The sequence below is a fragment of the Monodon monoceros genome, unplaced genomic scaffold (genome assembly GCF_005190385.1).
Source record: "Monodon monoceros isolate NGI ecotype Baffin Bay Population unplaced genomic scaffold, NGI_Narwhal_1 Super_Scaffold_21, whole genome shotgun sequence".
In the NCBI taxonomy this organism is placed as follows: domain Eukaryota; kingdom Metazoa; phylum Chordata; class Mammalia; order Artiodactyla; family Monodontidae; genus Monodon; species Monodon monoceros.
The window spans coordinates 4,625,362-4,648,984 of NW_021703778.1; the positions used below are offsets into that span (position 1 = coordinate 4,625,362).

Genomic DNA, 23,623 nt, shown 5'->3' on the forward strand with positions numbered 1-23,623 from the left:
CAATTAATTATTTTTAAATTTTAAGTGTGAATTGATTATATTTATCAAGTAAAAAATAAATTCTTGATGAGATATTATTTGCTTCTGGTATGAATCATTTAATAATATAAATAAATGTTAGGAACCATGACCCTTAGAAACTTCCTTATCAAACTTAGATGTCACAGTGGCATGAGTAGGAATCTTTTTTTTTAAATTGGAATATAGTTGATTTATAATGTTTTGTCAGTTCAGGTGTACAGCAAAGTGATTCAGTTATATATATATATGTATATTCATTCCTTTTCAGATTCTTTTCCCATATAGGTTATTACAGAATATTGAGTAGAGTTCCCTGTGCTCTAGTAGGTCCCTGTGCTCAGTAGGTCCTTGTTAGTTATCTATTTTATATACAGTAGTGTATATCTGTTAATCCCAATTTCATAATTTATCCCTTCCCCCTATGTTTCCCCTTTGGTAACCATAAGTTTGATTTTGAGATCTGTGAGTCTGTTTCTGTTTTGTAAATAAGTTCATTTGTGTTGTTTTTAAAATTAGATTCCACACATAAGTGATATCATACGCCAATGGAATATTACTCAGCCATAAAAAATAATTTATGAAAAAGAGAAAAATAATGCCACTTGCAGCAACATGGATGGACCTAGAGATTATCATACTTAATGAAGTAAGGCAGACAGAGAAAGGAATCATTCTGATAAATTACATTCAAGAGAGAAAAATATATGCTAATTACTATTATTTTAACAATCATAATATCATCTGTTTTTAAACTCAGATGCTCACTTGCATCAATTGTATCTCTTACTTCACCAAAAAAAAATCAATATAGAAAATACGTTTCTTAGAGTGTGTCAAGTCTTAGAGCACTCTCCTTCACCTCTCGTAGTAGATCAAGGTGTTCAAATGAAAATCCAAATTCCTTTGGCAATATGAGGAACAAAGCACATAATTTGGGCTTTTGAGGATGACTGCAAATTCAGCATTGTTTCAAAGCCAGGAAGTGCAATCTAAGAAGTGACACAATAACATTTTTTAAACAGTCATTGGGAGCCGTAATATCTGAGGATAAGAGCTGTTGGTACAAACAACGAATTCTTAGCTAGGGTTCATTTTTAATGAAATACAAAAGCCCTAATCCATGTGTATTTGGTAAAATCAGCCTCATATTTCTCCACGGCTCATTAGGGACTAGTTTAGATTTGTGGACTAGTTTAGGGTCTCTGCTGTCCTCTTTCCAAGTAAGAAGCATTATAACTATGAGCTGGAAAGCTCTGCTGGCCTCCCAAAGGGCAGGGTAGAGCTAAGGATGTTAAGAATTCATTTGGTCATTAGAACAGACCAGCAAGTTTATCCTCCAGTCACATAAACCTTCATGTATTCAATACTATTCCCTTCGGCTCCATGATTAGTTTCCCTCCAAATTATTATTTTTAAAATTTCCACTTATAGCTGGAATTCTTTTTATTGTTGCTGTTAGTTGTCAGGGTTTCTATTTGAGGAAAATTATATTTACTTGTGCAAAATCTGTAAAAGATATCAACACAAAGAGAGCAATCTACTCACTTCCTTAAAGGCTCACGTTGCCCTGCAAAAAGTAGAGGTCTTCCCTGGTCCGCCTGCCAATGCAGGGGACATGGGTTCGAACCCTGGTCCAGGAAGATCCCACATGCTGTGGAGCAACTAAGCCTGTGTGCTGCAACTACTGAGCCTACTCTCTAGAGTCCAAGAGCCACAAGTACTGAGCCAGTGTGCCACAACTACTGAAGCTCGTGTGCCTAGAAGCCCGTGCTCCGCAACAAGAGAAGCCACTGCAACGAGAAGCCCATGCGCCACAATGAAGAGTAGCCCCCACTCGCTGCAACTAGAGAAAGCCTGTGCACAGCAATGAAGACCCAACACAGCCAAAAACTTAATTAATTAATTAATTTTAAAAGAAAGAAATACAACACATAAAAAATGAAAAGTAAAAATAGCAGGCCTGCTGCGTAGTTCCCCACAGCTGATGCCAGCCGCCAAAACAACTTTATATCCTCACCGTGCACGCCAAATAAATAAGGAAATGCAATTTTTTTTTTTTTTTTTTTTTGCGGTACGCAGGCCTCTCACTGCTGTGGCCTCTCCCGTTGCGGAGCACAGGCTCCGGACGCGCAGACTCAGCAGCCATGGCTCACGAGCCCAGCCACTCTGCGGCATGTGGGATATTCCCGGACCGGGGCACGAACCCGTGTCCCCTGCATTGGCAGGCGGACTCTCAACCACTGCGCCACCAGGGAAGCCCAGGAAATGCAATTTTGATAACAGATAAATGTTTAAGTAGGTAACTCACACCTCTTTTGCTTTATTATTTCTTCACAGTGATGTATTTCTATCTCTAACTTGTTCCCCCAAAGTTTTAGATCACTTACAGGGAAAGTGTAAGTACAACATAACAAATCAGTAGTGAGGAATTTTCTAGAGTGACATGTATTCCTCTTGCAAAGAGAAAAAGAAAGCAATAAAAGTTATTTAAATAAAAAGAGAGCAAAAGAAGAGAGAAGAATCACAAAAAAGGGCACCTAAAAACAAGACAGGAATGATGCTGCTACTAAAAATGAACTTTTAAAATGAAATCAACATTTTAATTTTATTCATTCAAAAATTTCACTGTATAAAGGCAACTTGGAAAAGGGAAATCTCAGCTTAGGGGTAAAATGGCCTTTTTGAGGGAGAAGGGGGCTGGACTCAAGTGCCAACAGCAGGCGAGTGCTAGGTAGCGCCGTTAGTAGGAGGACAGGCTTCAAAACTGCCTCTCCAAACAACAGCTTCAAAACCGCTCCTGACGGGGGCTTCCCTCGTGGTCCAGTGGTTAAGACTTCACCTTCCACTGCAGGGGGCACAGGTTCGACCCCTGGTTGGGGAGCTAAGATCCCCGCATGGCACGGCCAAAAGACTGCGCCTGATGTTGGTTAAGGGCTAGAACACTTGGACACCCAAGCTGTCTGCTGTTAGCAGACACACTGTAGAGTGCTGTTCCAAGCTTAGGCTGGGCATTGAGAATAATGCAGTGGATAATGTCCCTGCCTTCACCACTCCGCCCCCTGGATCTGGGAAGTGACAGTTAAGCAGAGACTGAAGAACAAATAGGAATGAATTATGTGAGAATGGAGAAAGGAAATTTCCAGGTGTTAGGAAGAGTAGGTGTAAAGCTCCTTCAGCTAAAATGAGCTGAAAGGAGAAGAGTGTGGTGAGGGGCTGGTGGGGGGCAAGAGAGCGAAGAAGAGGAGAGAAGCTAAGACTTACTAAGTGTCTTCTCCATACCAGGTGCCCTTCTAAGCCCTTTCTATGCATCCATTCACTTCATCCTTAGAAAAACTCTATGATGTGGCTAACAAAGGGGAAAGGTGTGGGGGGAAAGAAATTAGGAATATGAGATTAACAGATACAAACTACTATATATAAAACAGATAAGAAGTAAGGATTTACCATAGAGCACAGGGAACTATATTCAACATCTTGTAATAACCTATTAGGGAAAAGAATCTGAAATATATACAATATATATAACTGAATCACTTTGCTATACACCTGAAACTAACACAATATTATAAATCAACTATACTACAATATAATAATAATAATAACAATAAACCTCTATGATGTAGATACTATTATGTTTCCATTTTAAAGATGAGTAAGCTGAGGCAGAGGGAGATTAAGGATTGTTTCCAGGGTCACACAGCGAGCAAGGAGAGGGATGGAGCGTGAACCTCAGACCCTTAAGCACTAGACAACACTGTCCGTGGCAAAGCCAGCTGATGTGGAGCTAATGGGCCACGATAAACGTTTTGGACTTGATTCTAAGTTTATTCTAAGTTCACCAAAGATGAGGACAATGCAGGGCACGGGAGCTAGAGAGGACCTGGGGGTTCATCAAAGAGGTTCTTGAGGCCATCAAGGCAGCTGATGTGAAATGAGGTTGTTACTCAACTCACAGCAACCAGAAGATCAAATTAAAGACTCATTCAGGAAAAGTATGACTAATTTTGATGCACAGTCCCTGAAATCAATTTTTCCCTTAGAGGAAAATGGTCTAGAGAAAGAAAACTGCTAATGATTTAAATATAACATGCTGAGACAAAAAAAAAAAAAATCAGAAATAGAAGAAAAGTCACAGTCTTATGAAAAAATTTTTAAAAACATATGAAGCACTTTCAGTCAAAGTACTTTTTGAGATTAAAAAAATAATGAGGACCTTCAAGATGGCGGAGGAGGAAAACGTGTAAATCACCTTCCTCCCCAAAAATACATCTACATGTGGAACAAATCCTACAGAACACCTACTGAACGCTGGCAGAAGACCTCAGACCTCTCAAAAGGCAAGAAAGTCCCCACGTACCTGGGTAGGGCAAAAGGAAAAAGAAAAAACAGAGACAAAAGAATAGGGACGGGACCTGCACCAGTGGGAGGGAGCCGTGAAGGAGGAAAGGTTTCCACACACTAGAAGCCCCTTCGCGGGTGGAGACTGCGGGTGGCAGAGTGGGGAGCTTCGAAGCCGCGGAGGAGAGCGCAGCAACAGGAGTGCGGAAGGCAAAGCGGGGAGATTTCCGCACAGAGGATCGGTGCCGACCGGCACTCACCAGCCCGAGAGGCTTGTCTGCTCACCCGCCGGGGCGGGCGGGGCTGCGAGCTGAGGCTTGGGCTTCGGTCGGAGCGCAGGGACAGGACTGGGGTTGGCGGCGCGAATACAGCCTGCAGGGGGTTAGTGCACCACGGCTAGCCCGGAGGGAGTCCGGGGAAAAGTTTGGAGCTGCCGAAGAGGCAAGAGACTTTTTCTTCCCTCTTTGTTTCCTGCTGCGCCAGGAAAGGGGATTCAGAGCGCTGCTTAGAGAAGCTCCAGAGACGAGTGCGAGCCACAGCTAAAAGCTCGGACCGCAGAGACGGGCAGGAGACGCTAAGGCCGCTGCTGCCGCCACCAAGAAGCCTGTGTGCGAGCACACGTCACTCTCCACACCCCCCTTCCGGGGAGCCTGTGCAGCCCGCCACTGCCAGGGTCCCGGGATCCAGGGACAACTTCCCCGGGAGAACGCACGGCGCGCCTCAGGCTGGTGCAATGACATGGTGGCCTCTGCCGCCGCAGGCTCGCCCCGCATCCGCACCCCTCCCTCCTCCCGGCCTGAGTGAGCCAGAGCCCCCGAATCAGCGGCTCCTTTAACCCCGTCCTGTCTGAGCCAAGAACAGATGCCCTCAGGTGACCTACACGCAGAGGCAGGGCCAAATGCAAAGCTGAACCCCAGGAGCTGTGCGAACAAAGAAGAGAAAGGGAAATCTCTCCCAGCAGCCTCAGGAGCAGTGGATTAAAGCTCCACAGTCAACTTGATGTACCTGCATCTGTGGAATACATGAATAGACAATGACTCATCCCAAAATTGAGGCGGTGGACTTTGGGAGCAATTGTAGACTTGGGGTTGCTGTATGCGACTGACTAGTTTCTGATTTATATGTCTACTTTAGATTAGATTTTAGCACTTGTTATCACTGGTGGATTTGTTTATTGGTTTGCTTGCTCTGTTATTTTTTAATTGCTTTTTTATTTTAATAATATTTAATTTTTTTAAATTTTAATTACTTTTATTTTATTTCTTCTTTTTTTTTTTTGTCCCTTTTCTTCTGAGCCATGTGGCTGACAGGGTCTTGGTGCTTTGGCCGGGTGTCAGGCCTAGGCCTTGGAGGTGGGAGAGCCGAGCTCAGGACATTGGTCCACCAGAGACCTCCCAGCCCCACGTAATGTCAATCGGCGACAGCTCTCCCAGAGACCTCCATCTCAACGCTAAGACCCAGCTCCACTCAACGACCAGCAAGCTCCAGTGCTGGACACCCCATGCCAAGCAACTAGCAACACAGGAACACAACCCCACCCATTAGCAGAGAGGCTGCCTAAAATCATAATAAGATCACAGATACCCCAAAACACACCACCAAACTCGGACCTGCCCACCAGAAAGACAAGATCCAGCCTCATCCACTAGAACAAAGGCACTAGTCCCCTCCACGAGCGAGCCTATACAACCCACTAAACCAACCTTACCCACTGGGGGCAGACACCAAAAACAACAGGAACTATGAACCTGCAGGCAGTGAAAAGGAGACCCCCAAACACAGCAAGTTAAGCAAAATGGGGAGACAGAGAAACATGCAGCAGATGAAGGAGCAAGGTAAAAACCCACCAGACCTAACAAATGAAGAGGAAATAGGCAGTCTACCTGAAAAGTAATTCAGAGTAATGATAGTAAAGATGATCCAAAATCTTGGAAATAGAATGGAGAAGATACAAGAAACATTTAACAAGGACCTAGAAGAACTAAAGAGCAAACAAACAATGATGAACAACACAATAAATGAAATTAAAAATTCTCTAGAAGGAATCAATAGCAGACTAACTGAGGCAGAAGAACAGATAAGTGACCTGGAAGATAAAATAGTGGAAATAACTACCTCACAGCAGAAAAAAGAAAAAGAATGAAAAGAATTGAGGACACTTTCAGAGACCTCTGGGACAACATTAAATGTACCAGCATTCAAATTATAGAGGTCCTAGAAGAAGAAGAGAAAAAGAAAGGGACTGAGAAAATATTTGAAGAGGTTATAGTTGAAAACTTCCCTAGTATGGGAGAGGAAATAGTCAATCAAGTCCAGGAAGTGCAGAGAGTCCCATACAGGATAAATCCAAGGAGGCACACACCAAGACATATATTAATCAAACTATCAAAAATTAAACACAAAGAACAATATTAAAAGCAGCACAGGAAAAGCAACAAATAACATACAAGGGAATCCCCATAAGGTTAACAGCTGATCTTTCAGCAGAAGCTTTGCAAGCCAGAAGGGAGTGGCAGGACATACTTAAAGTGATGAAAGGGAAAAAGCTGCAATGAGATTACTCTACCAAGCAAGGATCTCATTCAGATTGGACAGAGAAATTAAAACCTTTCCAGACAAGCAAAAGAAGAGAATTCAGCACCATGAAACCAGCTTTAAAACAAATGGTAATGGAACTTCTCTAGGCAGGAAACACAGAGTAGGAAAACACCTACAATAACAAACCCAAAACTATTAAGAAAACGGTAATAGGAACATAACATATCGATAACTACCTTAAATGTAATTGCATTAAATACTCCAACCAAAAGACATAGACTGGCTGAATGGATACAAAAACAAGACCCATATATATGCTGTCTACAAGTGACACACTTCAGACCTAGGGACACATACAGACTGAAAGTGAGGGGATGGAAAAAGATATTCCATGCAAATGCAAATCAAAAGCAGGCTGGAGTAGCAATTCTCGTATCAGACAAAATAGACTTTAAAATAAAGACTATTACAAGAGACAAAGAAGGACACTACATAATGATCAAGGGATCAATCCAAGAAGATATAACAACTGTAAATATTTATGCACCCAACATAGGAGCACCTCAATACATAAGGCAAATGCTAACAGCCATAAAAGGGGAAATCAACAGTAACACAATCATAGTAGGGGACTTTAACACCCCACTTTCACCAATGGACAGATCAAACAAAATAAAAATAAATAAGGAAACACAAGCTTTAAATGATACATTAAACAAGACGGACTTAATTGATATTTATAGGGCATTCCACCCCAAAACAGCAGAATACACTTTCTTCTCAAGTGCTCATGGAACATTCTCCAGGATAGATCATAGCTTGGGTCACAAATCAAGCCTTGGTAATTTTAAGAAAAGTGAAATCGTATCAAGTATCTTTCTGACCACAATGTTATGACACTAGATATCAATTACAGGGAAAAAAACGTGTAAAAACTACAAACATGGAAGCTAAACAATACGCTACTAAATAACCAAGAGATCACTGAAGAAATCAAAGAGGAAATTTTAAAAATACCTAGAAACAACTGACAATGAAAACACAATGGTCCAAAACCTGTGGGATGCAGCAAAAGCAGTTCTAAGAGGGAAGTTTATAGCAATACAATCCTACCTCAAGAAACAAGAAACATCTCAAATAAACAACCTAAACTTACACCTAAAGCAATTAGAGACAGGAGAACAAAAAAACCCCAAAGTTAGCAGAAGGAAAGAAATCATAAAGATCAGATCAGAAATAAATGTAAAAGAAATGAAGGAAATGATAGCAAAGATAGCAATAAATGATAGCAATAAAACCAAAAGCTGGTTCTTTGAGAAGATAAACAAAATTGATAAACCATTAGCCAGACTCATCAAGAAAAAAAGGGAGAAGACTCAAATCAACAGAATTAGAAATGAAAACGAAGAAGTAACAACAGACACTGCAGAAATACAAAGGATCATGAGATTACTACAAGCAACTATATGCCAATAAAATGGACAACCTAGAAGAAATGGACAAATTCCTAGAAAAGCACAACCTTCCGAGACCAAACCAGGAAGAAATAGAAAATATAAACAGACCAATCACAAGCACTGAAATTGAGACTGTGATTAAAAATCTTCCAACAAACTAAAACCCAGGATCAGATGGCTTCACAGGCGAATTCTATCAATCATTTAGAGAAGAGCTAACACCTATCCTTCTGAAACTCTTCCAAAATATAGCAGAGGGAGGAACACTCCCAAACTCATTCTATGAGGCCACCATCACCCTGATACCAAAACCAGATAAAGATGTCACAAAGAAAGAAAACTACAGGCCAATATCACTGATGAACATAGATGCAAAAATCCTCAATAAAATACTAGCAAACAGAATGCAGCAGCACATTAAAAGGATCATACACCATGATCAAGTGGGGTTTATCACAGGAATGCAAGGATTCTTCAGTATATGCAAATTAATCAATGTGGTACTCCATATTAACAAACTGAAGGATAAAAACCATATGATCATCTCAATAGATGCAGAAAAAGCTTTCGACAAAATTCAACACCTATTTATGATAAAAACTCTCCAGAAAGTAGGCACAGAGGGAACTTACCTCAACATAATAAAGGCCATATATGACAAACCCACAGCCAACATTGTTCTCAATGGTGAAAAACTGAAACCATTCCCACTAAGATCAGGAAAAAGGCAAGGTTGCACACTCTCACCACTATCATTCAACATAGTTTTGGAAGTTTTAGACATAGCAATCAGACACAAAAAAGAAATAAAAGGAATCCAAACTGGAAAAGAAGTAAAACTGTCACTGTTTGCAGGTGAGATAATAGTATACATAGAGAATCCTAAAGATGATACCAGAAAACTACTAGAACTAATCAATGAATTTGGTAGAGTAGCAGGATACAAAATTAATGCACCGAAATCTCTTGCATTCCTATACACTAATGATGAAAAATCTGAAAGAGAAATTAAGGAAACACTCCTATTTACCATTGCATCAAAAAGAATAAGATACCTTGGAATAACCTATCAAAGGAGACAAAAGACCTGTACTCAGAAAACTATAAGACACTGATGAAAGAAATTAAAGATGATATAAACAGATGGAGAGATATACCATGTTCTTGGATTGGAAGAATCAACACTGTGAAAACGACTCTACTACCCAAAGCAATCTACAGATTCAATGCAATCCCTATCAAACTACCAATGGCATTTTTCACAGAACTAGAACAAAAATTTCACAATTTGTATGGAAACACAAAAGACCCCGAATAGCCAAAGCAATCTTGAGAAAGAAAAACAGAGCTGGAGGGATCAGGCTCCCTGACTTCAGACTATACTACAAAGCTACAGTAATAAAGACAGTATGGTACTGGCACAAAAACAGAAAGATAGATCAATGGAACAGGATAGAAAGCCCAGAGATAAACCCACACAGAGATGGTCACCTTATCTTTGATAAAGGAGGCAAGAATATGCAATGGAAAATGAAAACCTCTTCAATAAGTGGTGCTGTGAAAACTGGAGAACTACATGTAAAAGAATGAAATTAAAACACTCTCTAACACCATACACAAAAATAAACTCAAAATGGATTAAAGACCTAAATGTAAGGCCAGATACTATAAAACTCTTAGAGGAAAACATATGCAGAACACTCTATGACATAAATCACAGCAAGATCCTTTTTGACCCACCTCCTAGAGAAATGGAAATAAAAACAAAATAAACAAATGGGACCTAATGAAACTTAAAAGCTTTTGCACAGGAAAGGAAACCATAAACAAGATGAAACGACAACACTCAGAGTGGGAGAAAATATTTGCAAACAAAACAACTGACAAAAGATTAATCTCTAAAATATACAAGCAGCTCACTATCAAAAACACAAACAACCCAATCCAAAAATGGGCAAAAGACCTAAACAGACATTTCTCCAAAGAAGATATACAGATTGCCAACAAACACATGAAAGGATGCTTAACATCACTAATCATTAGAGAAATGCAAATCAAAACTACAGTGAGGTATCACCTCACACCAGTCAGAATGGCCATCATCAACAAGTCTATAAACAATAACTGCTGGAGTGGGTGTGGAGAAAAGGGAACCCTCTTGCACTGTTGGTGGGAATGAAAATTGATACAGCCACTATGGAGAACAGTATGGAGTTTCCTTAAAAAATGAAAAATAGAACTACCATACGACCCAGCAATTCCACTCCTGGGCATATACCCTGAGAAAACCATAATTCAAAAAAAGTCATGTACCACAATGCTCATTGCAGCTCTATTTACAATAGCCAGGACATGGAAGCAGCCTAAGTGTCCATCGACAGGTGAATGGATAAAGAAGATGTGGCACATATATACAATGGAATATTACTCAGCCATAAAAGGAAACAAAATAGAGTTATTTGTAGTGAGGTGGATGGACCTAGAGTCTGTCATACAGAGTGAAGTAAGTCAGAAGAAGAAAAACAAATACTGTATGTTAACACATATATATGGAATCTAAAAATAAATAAATAATGGTTCTGAAGAACCTCGGGGCAGGACAGGAATAGAGACGCAGATGTAGAGAATGAACTTGAGGGCACAGGGAGGGGGAAGGGTAAGCTGGGACAAAGTGAGAGAGTGGCATGGACATATATATACTACCAAATGTAAAATAGCTAGTGGGAAGTAGCCGCATAATACAGGGAGATCAACAGGGTGCTTTGTGACCACCTAGAGTGGTGGGATAGGGAGGGTGGGAGGGAGACGCAAGAAAGAGGAGATATGGGGATATATGTATATGTATAGCTGATTCACTTTGTTATACAGCAGAAACTAACACAATGTAAAGCAGTTATACTCCAGTAAAGATGTTTAAAAAAATAAAATAAAACAAATATACAAATAAATAATAAAATACACTCCATCTAAAATAAACACTTTGATACTCTTAAGTGTTTAAAATGCAAATTACAAACATTGTTATTTTCACCATCTCCACTGACTAAACTCGCTGACCTGTGTCTATACACAGTTTCCTTTGAGGAGCACGTCTGAGGTTGGGAAGACAAGTAACGTCACTGCCAAGTAATAATGACGAAACCCCGCGCCGACCTCCCAGCATGGTTATGATGAAGGATTGAGTCAACATTTGTAAGGCATTTAAAATAGTGCGTGACACAGAGAAACAGCCCTATGTGCATTAAATAATTGTTTTAAATGAATTAGAAGAGAACAGAAAATAGAATGCAGTAAACAGTGATTACAGTTAAACTTTGGCTATAGTTACACTGCTACCCAGTATCCCATATATCAGGGGAGGTCCAAACTTTGGAGACATAGTGTCAAACTAACAGAGACTAATTCTTTAATTCTTAGATTTGCCTGTTCACAAAGAAATATGCTACTGCACAGATATACCCTATGCAGGCAGAGACAGCTTGCACCAGCTGATAGCCATGTGTACCTCTTCTCAACTCCGTGATCAGTGCTCAGCGATACCACCTTGGTATCTGTAAATTGGTCACTGTGAGAGTATTCACGCCGGAAAAAAATTGGCAAATGCTACAAATCAGGGCTTCCCCACCACCCCCACCCGGAGAGACGGTTGTTTAAACACTGACCAGCGTACTACTCTCTGTGCTCAAAACTGTATGCACGGTTTCATCAAATAATAATAATTAATAATACTAAAAAATTCAACCTATCATCAGCTCTGCAAGACTTCTTGGGCATACATTCTCAGTTGTGAGACAACTGTGACAACTTTCTTTACAAAAGGCATTGTATTGTGATCTGGTAAATTCAAAAGCCCTCAGGTTCAGTTCCAGTTCCCTGCTAGGCATTGCATAAATCTGACAAGAAATAAATTCATTTCTGAATTTTAGGCAATGTGAAATTCTAAGGGAATTCTTTTGTCTGAGGACACGGCAGGAAGGCTTGGTAGTTTAAAGACCATCTTTCCCTATAATACTGGACACAAATTGCTAAAAACTGACAATATTATCGATTCTTAAAAATTCCATTTGTTAAGGTTGAGAAAACTTTCTTCATTTTCTAATCTTCAGCTTTTCATTTGGGATATTCTGGTCCTTCTCCTCTTTGATATGTGTTTATATCAGAGAATGTAATTAATTTATTTTTTTAATTTATTTTTTCCTTTTTTAAACATCTTTATTGGAGTATAATTGCTTTACATTGTCGTGTTAGTTTCTGCTGTATAACAAAGTGAATCAGCTATACGTATACATCTATCCCCATATCTCCTCCCTCTTGCGTCTCCCTCCCACCCTCCCTATCCCACCCTCTAGGTGCTCACAAAGCACTGAGCTGATCTCCCTGTGCTATACGGCTGCTTCCCACTAGCTATCTATTTTACATTTGGTAGTGTATATATGTCCATGCCACTCTCTCACTTCGTCCCAGCTTACCCTTCCCCCTCCCTGTGTCCTCAAGTCCATTCTCTACGTCTGCGTCTCTATTCCTGTCCTGCCCCTAGGTTCTTCAGAACCATTTTTTGTGTGTGTAGATTTCATATGTATGTGTTAGCATACAGTATTTGTTCTTGAGAGAATGTAATTTAATTTACAGTACATAAGTAGAAAACTTATTTTTCTACATTTATATTAATATATTATGTATACTATAATAATGATAATATGAATTATGCTAACAATGTAATAAGTATATAATATATAATATGCATTAATATATACAATAAATAATTCTAGATTTCTAAGTGGTTTGAAATTCCTCTACTAGTTAAGTGCTTGGATATAGACCAGAGCTAGAATCCCCAGTGTGAGCCCAATCAGGGTGACAAAAATGGACACATGTGGGAATGAGCCTGATCTGTGGCCTTCCGAGCCCTTACCTCAGTTTTAATCATTGGTATTTGTTAGTGTCCTTCAGAAACGTGGTACCACACCCACTAGACAGTGAGCTCCATGCAATGGGGGCTCTGCTTGTTTTCACCCATCACTTCACTCCCAGAGCCTAGTGGAGTGTCTGGTATGGAACAGATCCTCCATAAAGATTTGCTGCATAAAAGATGGGAGGAATTCCTGTTCCGGAGACTATGAGCATGATGGAGCCATGCGCATTCTGGAGGGAAAAAAAAAATCTGCACTAAGGCAGGTAAGCCAAAGCGTCAAAACCAGGCTGAATAATACCCGCCCTCCCCCCAACCCCGGCCCCCATGCTCTCAATCCCCTCCCATCACAGGAAGACTTGGGAATCCTGCACAGACTATCCTCTGGCCTGGGTGCTAGATGGAGCCCTTTAAGCGAGACCACGGACTGATTTGGTAAAGAAGCCCTGAAAGGCATTTGGAGCTCCTGGCAGTGCAGCCTGGGAACCGTGCAGCTCAACGGTAAGGGAAGACCGCTGGCTGTGGGCCCAGCAGAGTGCGCGCATGCGCGGCACAGCGCCTGCACAGCCCCTGGACTCGGGCCGGCATCCCCAGGGGTGCCAGGGGTGGCTCAAGGGATTCAAAAGCCTCCCGGGCACTGGCGGCAGTAGGAGGCACCAGGCAGGGGAAAGCGCCGATGAGTGGTTCCCAGAAGAAGGCGTTTGTGAGTTCATAGGAAGCATACTTTGGAGTAGGGGTCCCCAGCAGCCGGGCCACAGACGGGTACAGGTCCTCGGCCTGTTAGGAACCGGGCCGCACAGCAGGAGGGGAGCGGCGGGCGAGCGAGAGAAGCTTCATCTGCCGCCCCCCATGGGGCCGTGGAAAAATTGTCTTCCACGAAACCGGTCCCTGGTGCCAAAAAGGTTGGGGAGCGCTGCTTTAGAACATCCATCCCACCTGAAAAGGGGGAACTTGGGGGCCTAAAATCACCTGTGAAAGCAGAGTCTGAGCAAACTGGTGTCCCTATGCACTGGACTCTACCACTGATGTATACACGATGTAAACAAAAGGCTGTCTGGCCACCAGCTCAACAACTTGTGTCACTCTCTTCAATCCTGCACAAGGAAATCAAGATACTGAAAAGCAGTGACCTATGCCTTTAATTTCTTGCTGGGGCCATACAATTTTGTTGCTATTATAAAGTAATGCATGCTGAATTCTTTAGGTTCCCTTACTCTTAGAGTCCTTGAAAATATTTATTTTGAAAATATCTTGCAATTCTCAAAAATCTCACTTTATGTATTAAAATTGTTCACACGTTTTATTACCTCCCTAGGAAAAAATTAACAATTAAACGCCAAATTGTTACAATCATGGAAAGCTGTCCTAATTCAAGGGAGTCCTAACTCAGTTCTGGCAGCACCCGATGGCCCATGCCTTTTGACACAGGGACCCACTGCAGTCCAGTTTCTGGCTCGGTCTACACTGTCCTAATCCTGACAGCTGGTCCCTCTGTAGAAGGTATAAATCAGAAATTCTACCCTTCTCTCACTCCCAGTCCGGTAAATGGCTACTTGTTTCTTGAGAAGGGGAAAAAAATCCTAGAGCTGACATACTTTCCTGAAACTTCCTTCTTCTAAATAGCAAAAGGAGGGTTTAAAAGGAAATCCTCCCCCTTCTTGGCATGGCCGCAAACACAGTGTTCCTCACACATACTCTCTAACCACATTGCAAAACACATTATGGAAACCCAGCTCACACACTGGGCTCAGATTGTATGATAAGCTTTTTCTGAAAAAGAAGCAAAGGGGGGACTCAAAACGCCATTCATTTTATTCAGAGAAAAGTAGTGTCTCCCCCTTTTTTTTCTTTTACCTTCTGTGACGTCTCTTACATTCTATTTGGTTACAGAGTGATGAGTTCCATTCCAAGGAAATCTGGAAAGGAAGTTCCTTTAGGAATTTGGATTTCACCTCTCGGCTTTTAACTTGTTTTTTGTCTCAGTTCCTAATGTATAATTAAAGGCTCTCAATCAAGGTGGGCATCAGAATTGCTTGGAGAACTTTAAAAAAATTACAGGTGCCAGCCTTAAAACCTTGCATATCCTTTGAGCCCGAAGTCACACACGGAGGCATTTCACCTAAAGAAATAATCACCTGTGCTGCCAGAGTCCCTGCAGCACTTGGTTCAAGTCCCTGAGGCTACACGGAAGGAACTGGAGTAGGGCCACTGAGAGCAGATTTAGCTGAAAACCTTACGCTACACCTGTTACTGATGTGTTGATGGAAACCGCCTCCTCTGCAGAGCTATGATGGTTTCCACTCAAACAGTCTGTCCATCTCACTTCTAGCCAGTCACGTCTGACTATGCAGATAGCCCTAATATAGCCAAACCATCTTGCCACCCCCTTGGTACAACCCCCTGCGACCCCCTCTGTGTTTGTCCTCATGAGCAGCCAGTCCATAATTGTCCCTTTCTTCTGGCAAGCGCTGTTGCCAAGGAGTCTGGGCATGTGCGGATGCTCAGGGCCTTCTGGGGACACTGTCTATGGTCATCATCCTGACATCATTCGGCTGCCGCCCAGCAGCAGTTAACTCTGCCCCCAGCCTCTGCTTGGCTAGTTACCTCGCACAGTGGCTGATGGCTCCCATACACAGCACAGGGTCCCTGTAAACATAGACCCCCTGCACCATCCACACTTGTGTCCTCTAACCTGGCTTGTCTCCCCTGCCCAACTCAAACAAACACCACCTTACTCATTTTAACCACATCCTTGTCCTTTTCTTCTCAACCCTTCTCACTTTCGAACAAGTCATTAACAGTCGTGTTTACAATAGCTCAAAACTGGGGGGAAATCTAGTTGTCCAACAATAAGTTAATAAGTCATGGCTCATTAACACACGGAAATATTTTTCAGCCAACAAAAATGATGCAGTAGAAGATGTAATAACAAGAATAATCGCCACTTCTTTTTTTTTTCTTTTTTTTTTTGCAGTACGCGGACCTCTCACTGCCATGGTCTCTCCCATTGCAGACCACAGGCTCCGGACGCACAGGCCCAGTGGCCATGGCTCACGGGCCCAGCTGCTCCACGGCATGTGGGATCTTCCCAGACCGGGGCACGAACCCGTGTCCCCTGCATCGGCAGACGGACTCTCAACCACTGCGCCACCAGGGAAGCCCAATATCCACCATTTTTTAACAAGAATGATACCCACCACACATCGTTGAGGAAAAAAAAGTTATAAAGTAGGTTTTCTTAAGAACACCCATCAAGATGCTATCAGTTATAGATCTCTAGTGTGTAGAACTCTGGTTGATTTCCATTTTCTTCTTTTTTGTTTATGTCTATTTGATAATCCTTAAATAAATATGTGTTATTTTGGAGAAACAGAAAACATGGGAAATTTTAAAAATTCAAAAGTGGAATGTTAAAAATGTTATCTGGTTTTTGTATGTGTTGGGCCTCAAACCTGTGTGTACTCCACCGGGATGATCCAGCTCTGTCTGCAAAGCTGAACTGCACTGTATTAGACGGGATTGGATTGTGTTGCATCGTCTCATACCCCAGAGCAGCAACGATCACAAGACCTTGGAGGGGGTCACATTTTTTTCTAGACTGTGCGGTGTCATCGTGGGACTAATGGCTGGAGATGCTGAGAATTGGCTGGATATAGGCACAGCCAACAACTCTAAATGAGGTCCTACATTGATTTGCAGACCTTTAGAAGAAGCACTTTTTCCAATGAAATCTTACATAAAACACTAACTCCTAAACAAACAAAAGCTGTGTTCCTCTGGCTGAAGTAGGAATTGGGGCATCCAGAGACCCCAGTTCAGCCTCCCCCTCCTGCTCTCCCCACCTCCAGAAGATCTTTACAGCTTTGGAGGTTTCCAAATTGACTCTTTGAAAAGCAAACAGTAGCTGGTCTTAAGAAGGCAACTTCCGGGGGATTCCCTGGTGGCGCAGTGGTTGAGAGTCCACCTGCCGATGCAGGGCACATAGGTTCGTGGCCCGGTCCGGGAAGATCCCACATGCCGCGGAGCAGCTGGGCCCATGAGCCATGGTCGCTGAGCCTGCGCTCCGGAGCCTGTGCTCCGCAACGGAAGAGGCCACAACAGTGAGAGGCCTGCGTACCACAAAAAAAAGAGAAGGCAACTTCCGTTCCAGCGCTAGGTTTGCCTATTCAGGGTGAGAAATGCAGCCGAAGTTATTTTTGCTTCCCAAACATGCCCGTTTATTACACGGACACCTGAGTTTCTAGAGACCCAACCTTCCTTCTGTGGAGAAAGCTTTCTTCACCATGTCTGCCTACAAACTCGTACAAATTCCAGGTATTCCCCTTAGTCTTTTCTGACCTCCAGCACCTTAGATAAAATGAAGTTTGCCGTCACCTGGGGCCCTACAGTACTTTAACCACGATACGCTATTATACCGCTTTGTAATATGGTGCCCAAGCTGGGTTCATGCTACTCTAATAAGTCCTGCAGGGAGAACTGAAAACTCACTTCCTAACCACAGACTCCCTTATATGTCTGTCTGCAGTCACTGGTTTATATGGGAGTTAAGGAATCTTGGTGGGGGCAGGGAGGAGAATCTAACGGTGACCATGATTTGGGGTTCAGACAATAAAGGTGAGGCTGATGTAAGGACAAACTATGAGGCTCCTCAGAAAAAAAGCCACTCCCAAAGAAGAAGGAGTCTAGCTCTACCAGAATCAGCCAGAACATCTAGTGGCAGGAGAGGAAACAGTGGTTTCCAGTGGATTGAATGGCCATTACTTGAAATCATTAAAGCCCAGACAGTCTGTGATTCCATATACATTCTGGGGATAAAAGGGTTGTGTTTCTAAGTGAAAATAGCCCTTCCATGACTCTGTGTGGGACTTCTCTAGGAACGTAGAACTCAGGGGAGGGAAGTCAATACTCCAGTGGCAGGGGAAAGGTAATCAATTCAAAACACCAGCAGAACATCAAGCAATATCCCAGAGGCAAGAAACAGCAGTAACTAAGGGTGTTTGGAGCAGAGTCGAGCAGGGGTGGTGGGAAAATAGCACACAAAGTTGTTTGAACATGAGAAAGACAGCTGAGAGGAAAGTAGGGGCAAGAGGATATCCAACAGTCTAGACCAACAAATGAGACCACGGGAGACCCATCTAGGGTCTCATTTAAAAGTGGGAGAGAGGGGCTTCCCTGGTGGCACAGTGGTTAAGAATCCGCCTGCCAATGCAGGGGACACGGGTTTGAGCCCTGGTCCAGGAAGATCCCACATGCCACGGAGCAACTAAGCCTGTGCACCACAACTACTGAGCCTGTGCTCTAGAGCCTGCAAGCCACAACTACTGAGCCCACGGGCCACAACTACTGGAGCCCGTGTTCTACAATGAGAGGCCACCACAATGAGAAGCTCGCACACCACAACTAAGAGTAGCCCCCGCTTGCTGCAACTAGAGAGAGTGCACGCGCAGCAACGAAGACCCAAAACGCAGCCAAAAAAATTAAAACATGGGAGAGAGAACAATATGGGAGAGGAAGAGAAATGGAGGTCCAGTCACTAACAGGTTGGGACTGAGCTAGCAAAATTCAGATGGAAATGTAAAAGTGTGCTCATTTGTACCCACATACTAGTAAGAGTGGGGGACATGCAGGCTATATATTGTATTCTTATTATTTATTCTCATGACCGGGATTTGACACTATTAGGTGCTATGTGCATCTGTGAGATTGCCATGCCTCAGAGATCTGTGTTCCAAAAAATATTCCCAAGTGAGCCCCAGTCTATGGGAAACGATCCACTTAAATGTTACGGCTTGGTAATCACTTGATACTTAGGTATTTCAACTGGTAGTATGAAGTTAGCAGAAAGGATTCTTTGGGCCACGAAAGATTGTTTTAAGCATATGTCAAATATAGAACTTTTATTTTTAAATTTAGAAAAAGAAAAACTATACAAAGATCAAACTTTGGTAGCTTGGAATTAAGACAGTATAGTTAGGAGGGGGTGTGGGGGAGGATGGACTGGGAGCGTGGGATGAGCAGATGCAAACTATTATACAGAGAATGGACAAACAACAAGGCCCTACTGTAGAGCACAGGGGACTATATTCAATATGCTGTAATAAGCCATAATGGAAAAGAATATATAAAAAAAGAATGTTTATATATGTACAACTGAACCCCTTTGCTGTACAGCAGAAATTAACACAGCATTGTAAATCAACTGTACTTCAAGGTAGGGTAGTGCAAGTGTGTCCATAAATCCAAGCATTGCAGAGTACCTTAGTTTCATCTGGTATAAAGTGAAAACTGCTATAAGTTGACTAGTATGGATGCATGTCAAACTATCTGGATAGCAAAGAAGAGAATGTACTTCTTTCTCAACATTTTCTAAAGGGACACAAATTATTCTAAACTTTGCTGTCACACACCCTTACCCTGCTGCTTTGATTCTGATGTAGCACATGCAGTGAAACCATATTTATAGCATACTTGCTTATATTCAGATTTATGTATTATGTTTATGAGTTTATGTATTAATTTACGTTCCAGAGGATAAATGAGAATACCCCATTGGTTAAAAATTCACACAATTGATTTTATTAGTATGCCTGTTAAAATGAGTATAGGAGACTAATTGAGTTCAAAGTTTGCACAAAAATTAAATACACATATAATTAATATTTACAAAGGTATTTTGAATGAATGCTAGTATTTTAAAGTGTGATTTTATTAAACGGTGGCGCTATTTAACCAGACATTAACCTTCCTAAGTTTGAGCAGAGAAGAAAAAGCTCAAGAAGGAGGCACTTCAACTAACAAGCAGCAATTGAACAAGATGTTCTAGAGTCTTCTCCCCAAGACTGACTTCTTCCTTGAGGTTCTCTTAGTTTGATTCTCTTTTCATCACTACTTCCGAATACAAAGAAAATGCCCCTTTAAAAATCCAACTCATCACTTAAAATATAAAACGCCAATAAATGATTCCCAAAAATATACATGTGCATTTTTTAAAAGAGAATTTTCACTAAAAACGTAGCAACTTCACATTAACATGGAAAATACAGACTCATTAAAAACAGTCCAATTTCAAAATGGGCTTGTCATTCAGCAGTCTACAGAAGTAGTAAAGGGTTTGGCGATTCCCAAATATCCTCAGTTTAAGACAAATACACTTGTCTGTGGAGGGCAGATGTACCTTGGGAGCACCTTTTCTTCAACAGACTCATTGGCTGCCATCTTATCTACCTTGTCACCTGTGTTATGTTAAACTTAACAGTCTATCATCTACCACCCAAGGGCAAAGTGCAAAATATGAAGCTCAGAGTCTCAGGTTTCCTGGTGGCCTCCAACTCAGTTTTGCTTTTCAATCTGAGGAGCAAGAGGGACTGGAGGGGTGATGGCTCATAAGAAATGAGTCTAGTGCTTTCCTTCCTGGTTGTAGTAGTCGCCCTATTACCCCAAAGCGTTCTCCTATGACTCACTCAATTTCTCCCATCCACTCCGTCAGGGAATGATTAACAAAACCTACCCATTTCAAATGCAAAATCTTTGCCATACAATAACCATACTGTGCAAATACTGTAAATCAAACACAGATACCATCACATAAAATTAAATGAAAGTTGAGGGAATTTTTGACTGACCAAACAAAATATTCAATTAACAAAATAGTTTTTTTAAAGGCCAACCAATATTTAGTTTCAACTGCTCCCTTTGGAAGAATGTGGCATATCTTGGTTTTGAGTGTGATCTTTAGCTTTTTGACAATCCACGATTAAAAACACAGAAATCTCTAGGACGTATCTGTAGCAGTCATATTAATTCCTGTATCAAAGGTATGCAGACTAAACTCTCTATTCATCTCAACTTAAGGTTTCGAGAGAGTTCCTAAAAATAAAAATCTATAATAATTTACTTAGGTAATTTTCATGTTAGAATAAACATTAAAGCTTTAGTATTAAATATTTAGTAACTTTATCCATTTGTCAGTACTATCAAAATCAAAAAAGAATAACTGTATAGTTACAATTACATTTGGATATCTTCATTTGTAATCTTCTATCTGTAACCTTAGCTCTTAAAAAATATCATTAAACATGTCAACAGACAAGAGTGGGAGAAAGGTGAACTATATGTGAAACTTTAAAAAATATGTGTATTTAAAAGAATACTTACTCTTTTGCCTCCCTCTAAGAGGATATGTCCTGAGTTTTTCAATAATATCAACCATGATCAAGCAGGTCAGAACCAAAGAGACTGGCAGGTCAGGTAACGTATCCGGTAAGATACAAGTGGAACCATTAATATTCTTTTGAACCTGTTTTCAGAAGACCATTTAGAAGAATTAAATTTTTGTACTTTCTTTGTTCACAATTCTTTGAAGATTTGAAAGCAGTGCTAAATTAATTATACATACATTTACTAAAAGACTAGAAGCTTGGTTTTCAGCTTTTTAGGTGCTCAACCCCACAAGGTTTTGAACCATTTCTAAAGATGTAATAAGGGTTCATATCAATGGAAGAGCTTTCAGTTAAAGACAGAGCTTGGTAAATGTGCATAAAAAGTTAACAGTAGGCTCCTGGAATAGTGGAATGGGGAATCTCTCCCAACCCAACTGCTAAGCAGAGCCTCTGAGAGTCCTAGCTCAAAGAGCTAGGGAGGCAAACATTAGAGTGTTGGGTCTTCCAAGAAGAGAGAGCTGGGTAAACCCAGCTCGGCTTTGGAGCACTTCCTTCATCTGTTTAAGGTATCTACAAAAAAGGCTATGACAAACATCATGTTAATGGTGATATGTTAAGAGTTTTCCCTCTGAGATCAAGAATAAGACAAAGGTTATACCATGACCATTTCTATTCAGCACTGTACTAGAGGTCCTAGCCAGTGTAACAAGGCAAGAGAAAGAAATAAACAGTGTAAGTATTGGAAAGAAAAACACACTGTCATTATTCATAGACTATATGATTATAAATGGGGAAAGTCTCCCCAAAATGGATAAATTATTCCTACACACCAAAAACAAAGAGTTGGAAAATAAAATTTTAAAAAATGATACAATTTGATACAACCTCAATGAAAATTCCAACTTTTCTGTGGAAAATGACAAGCTGATTCTAACATGAACATGAGAGACGAGGGGAAGATGGCGGAAGTTGTGGAAAATGACAAGCTGATTCTAAAATGAACATGAGAGATGAGGGGAAGATGGCGTAAGTAAGACACGGAGATCACCTTCCTCCCCACAGATACACCAGAAATACATCTACACATGGAACAACTCCTACAGAACACCTACTGAACGCTGGCAGAAGACCTCTGACATCCCAAAAGGCTAGAAAGTCCCCACAGAGAAAAAAAAATAGGGACAGGACCCGCACCAGTGGGAGGGAGCCGTGAAGGAGGAAAGGTTTCCACACACTAGGAGCCCCTTCGTGGGCAGAGACTGTGGGTGGCAGAGGGGGGAAGCTTCGGGGCCGCGGAGAAGAGCACAGCCACAGGGGTGCAGAGGGCAAAGCGGGGAGATTCCCGCACAGAGGATCAGTGCCGACCGGCACTCACCAGCCCGAGAGGCTTGTCTGCTCACCCGCCGGGGCGGGCGGGGTTGGGAGCTGAGGCTCGGGCTTCGGTCGGAGCGCCGGGAGAGGACTGCGGTTGGCGGCATGAACACAGCCTGCAGGGAGTTAGTGCGCCACGGCTGGCTGGGAGGGAGTCCGGGAAAAAGTCTGGAGCTGCCGAAGAGGCAAGAGACCTTTTTTTCTTTGTTTCCTGGTGCGCGAGGAGAGGGGATTCAGAGCGCTGCTTAAAGGAGCTCCAGAGACCGGCGCGAGCCGCGGCTAAAAGCGCGGACCCCAGAGACGGGCAGGAGATGCTAATGCTGCTGCTGCTGCCACCAAGAAGCCTGTGTGCGAGCACAGGTCACTATCCACACCCCCCTTCCGGGGAGCCTGTGCAGCCCGCCACTGCTAGGGTCCCGGGATCCAGGTACAACTTCCCCGGGAGAACGCACGGCGCACCTCAGGCTGGTGCAACGTCACGCTGGCCTCTGCCGCCGCAGGCCTGCGCCACACTCCGTGCCCCTCCCTCCCCCCTGGCCTGAGTGAGCCAGAGCCCCCGAATCAGCGGCTCCTTTAACCCCGTCCTCTCTGAGCGAAGAACAGACGCCCTCTGGTGACCTACACGCAGAGGTGGGGCCAGATCCAAAGCTGAACCCCAGGAGCTGTGCAAACAAAGAAGAGAAAGGGAAATCTCTCCCAGCAGCCTCAGGAGCAGCGGATTAAAGCTCCACAGTCAACTTGATGTACCTGCATCTGTGGAATACATGAATAGACAACGAGTCATCCCAAACTGAGGAGGTGGACTTTGAGAGCAAGATTTATGATTTTTT

At 42.2% G+C, this 23,623-nt stretch overlaps 1 protein-coding gene across 1 annotated transcript in view; it reads right to left on the bottom strand.

Moving 5' to 3' along the window:
- Positions 1-23,623, bottom strand: part of TMEM236 (transmembrane protein 236) — a 47,044-nt gene that overhangs the window by 2,173 nt on the left and 21,248 nt on the right. The window contains exon 3 of the mRNA XM_029236223.1: positions 21,418-21,559. Coding sequence (XP_029092056.1) covers positions 21,418-21,559 — 142 coding nt within the window. The remainder of the gene's footprint in view (positions 1-21,417; positions 21,560-23,623) is intronic.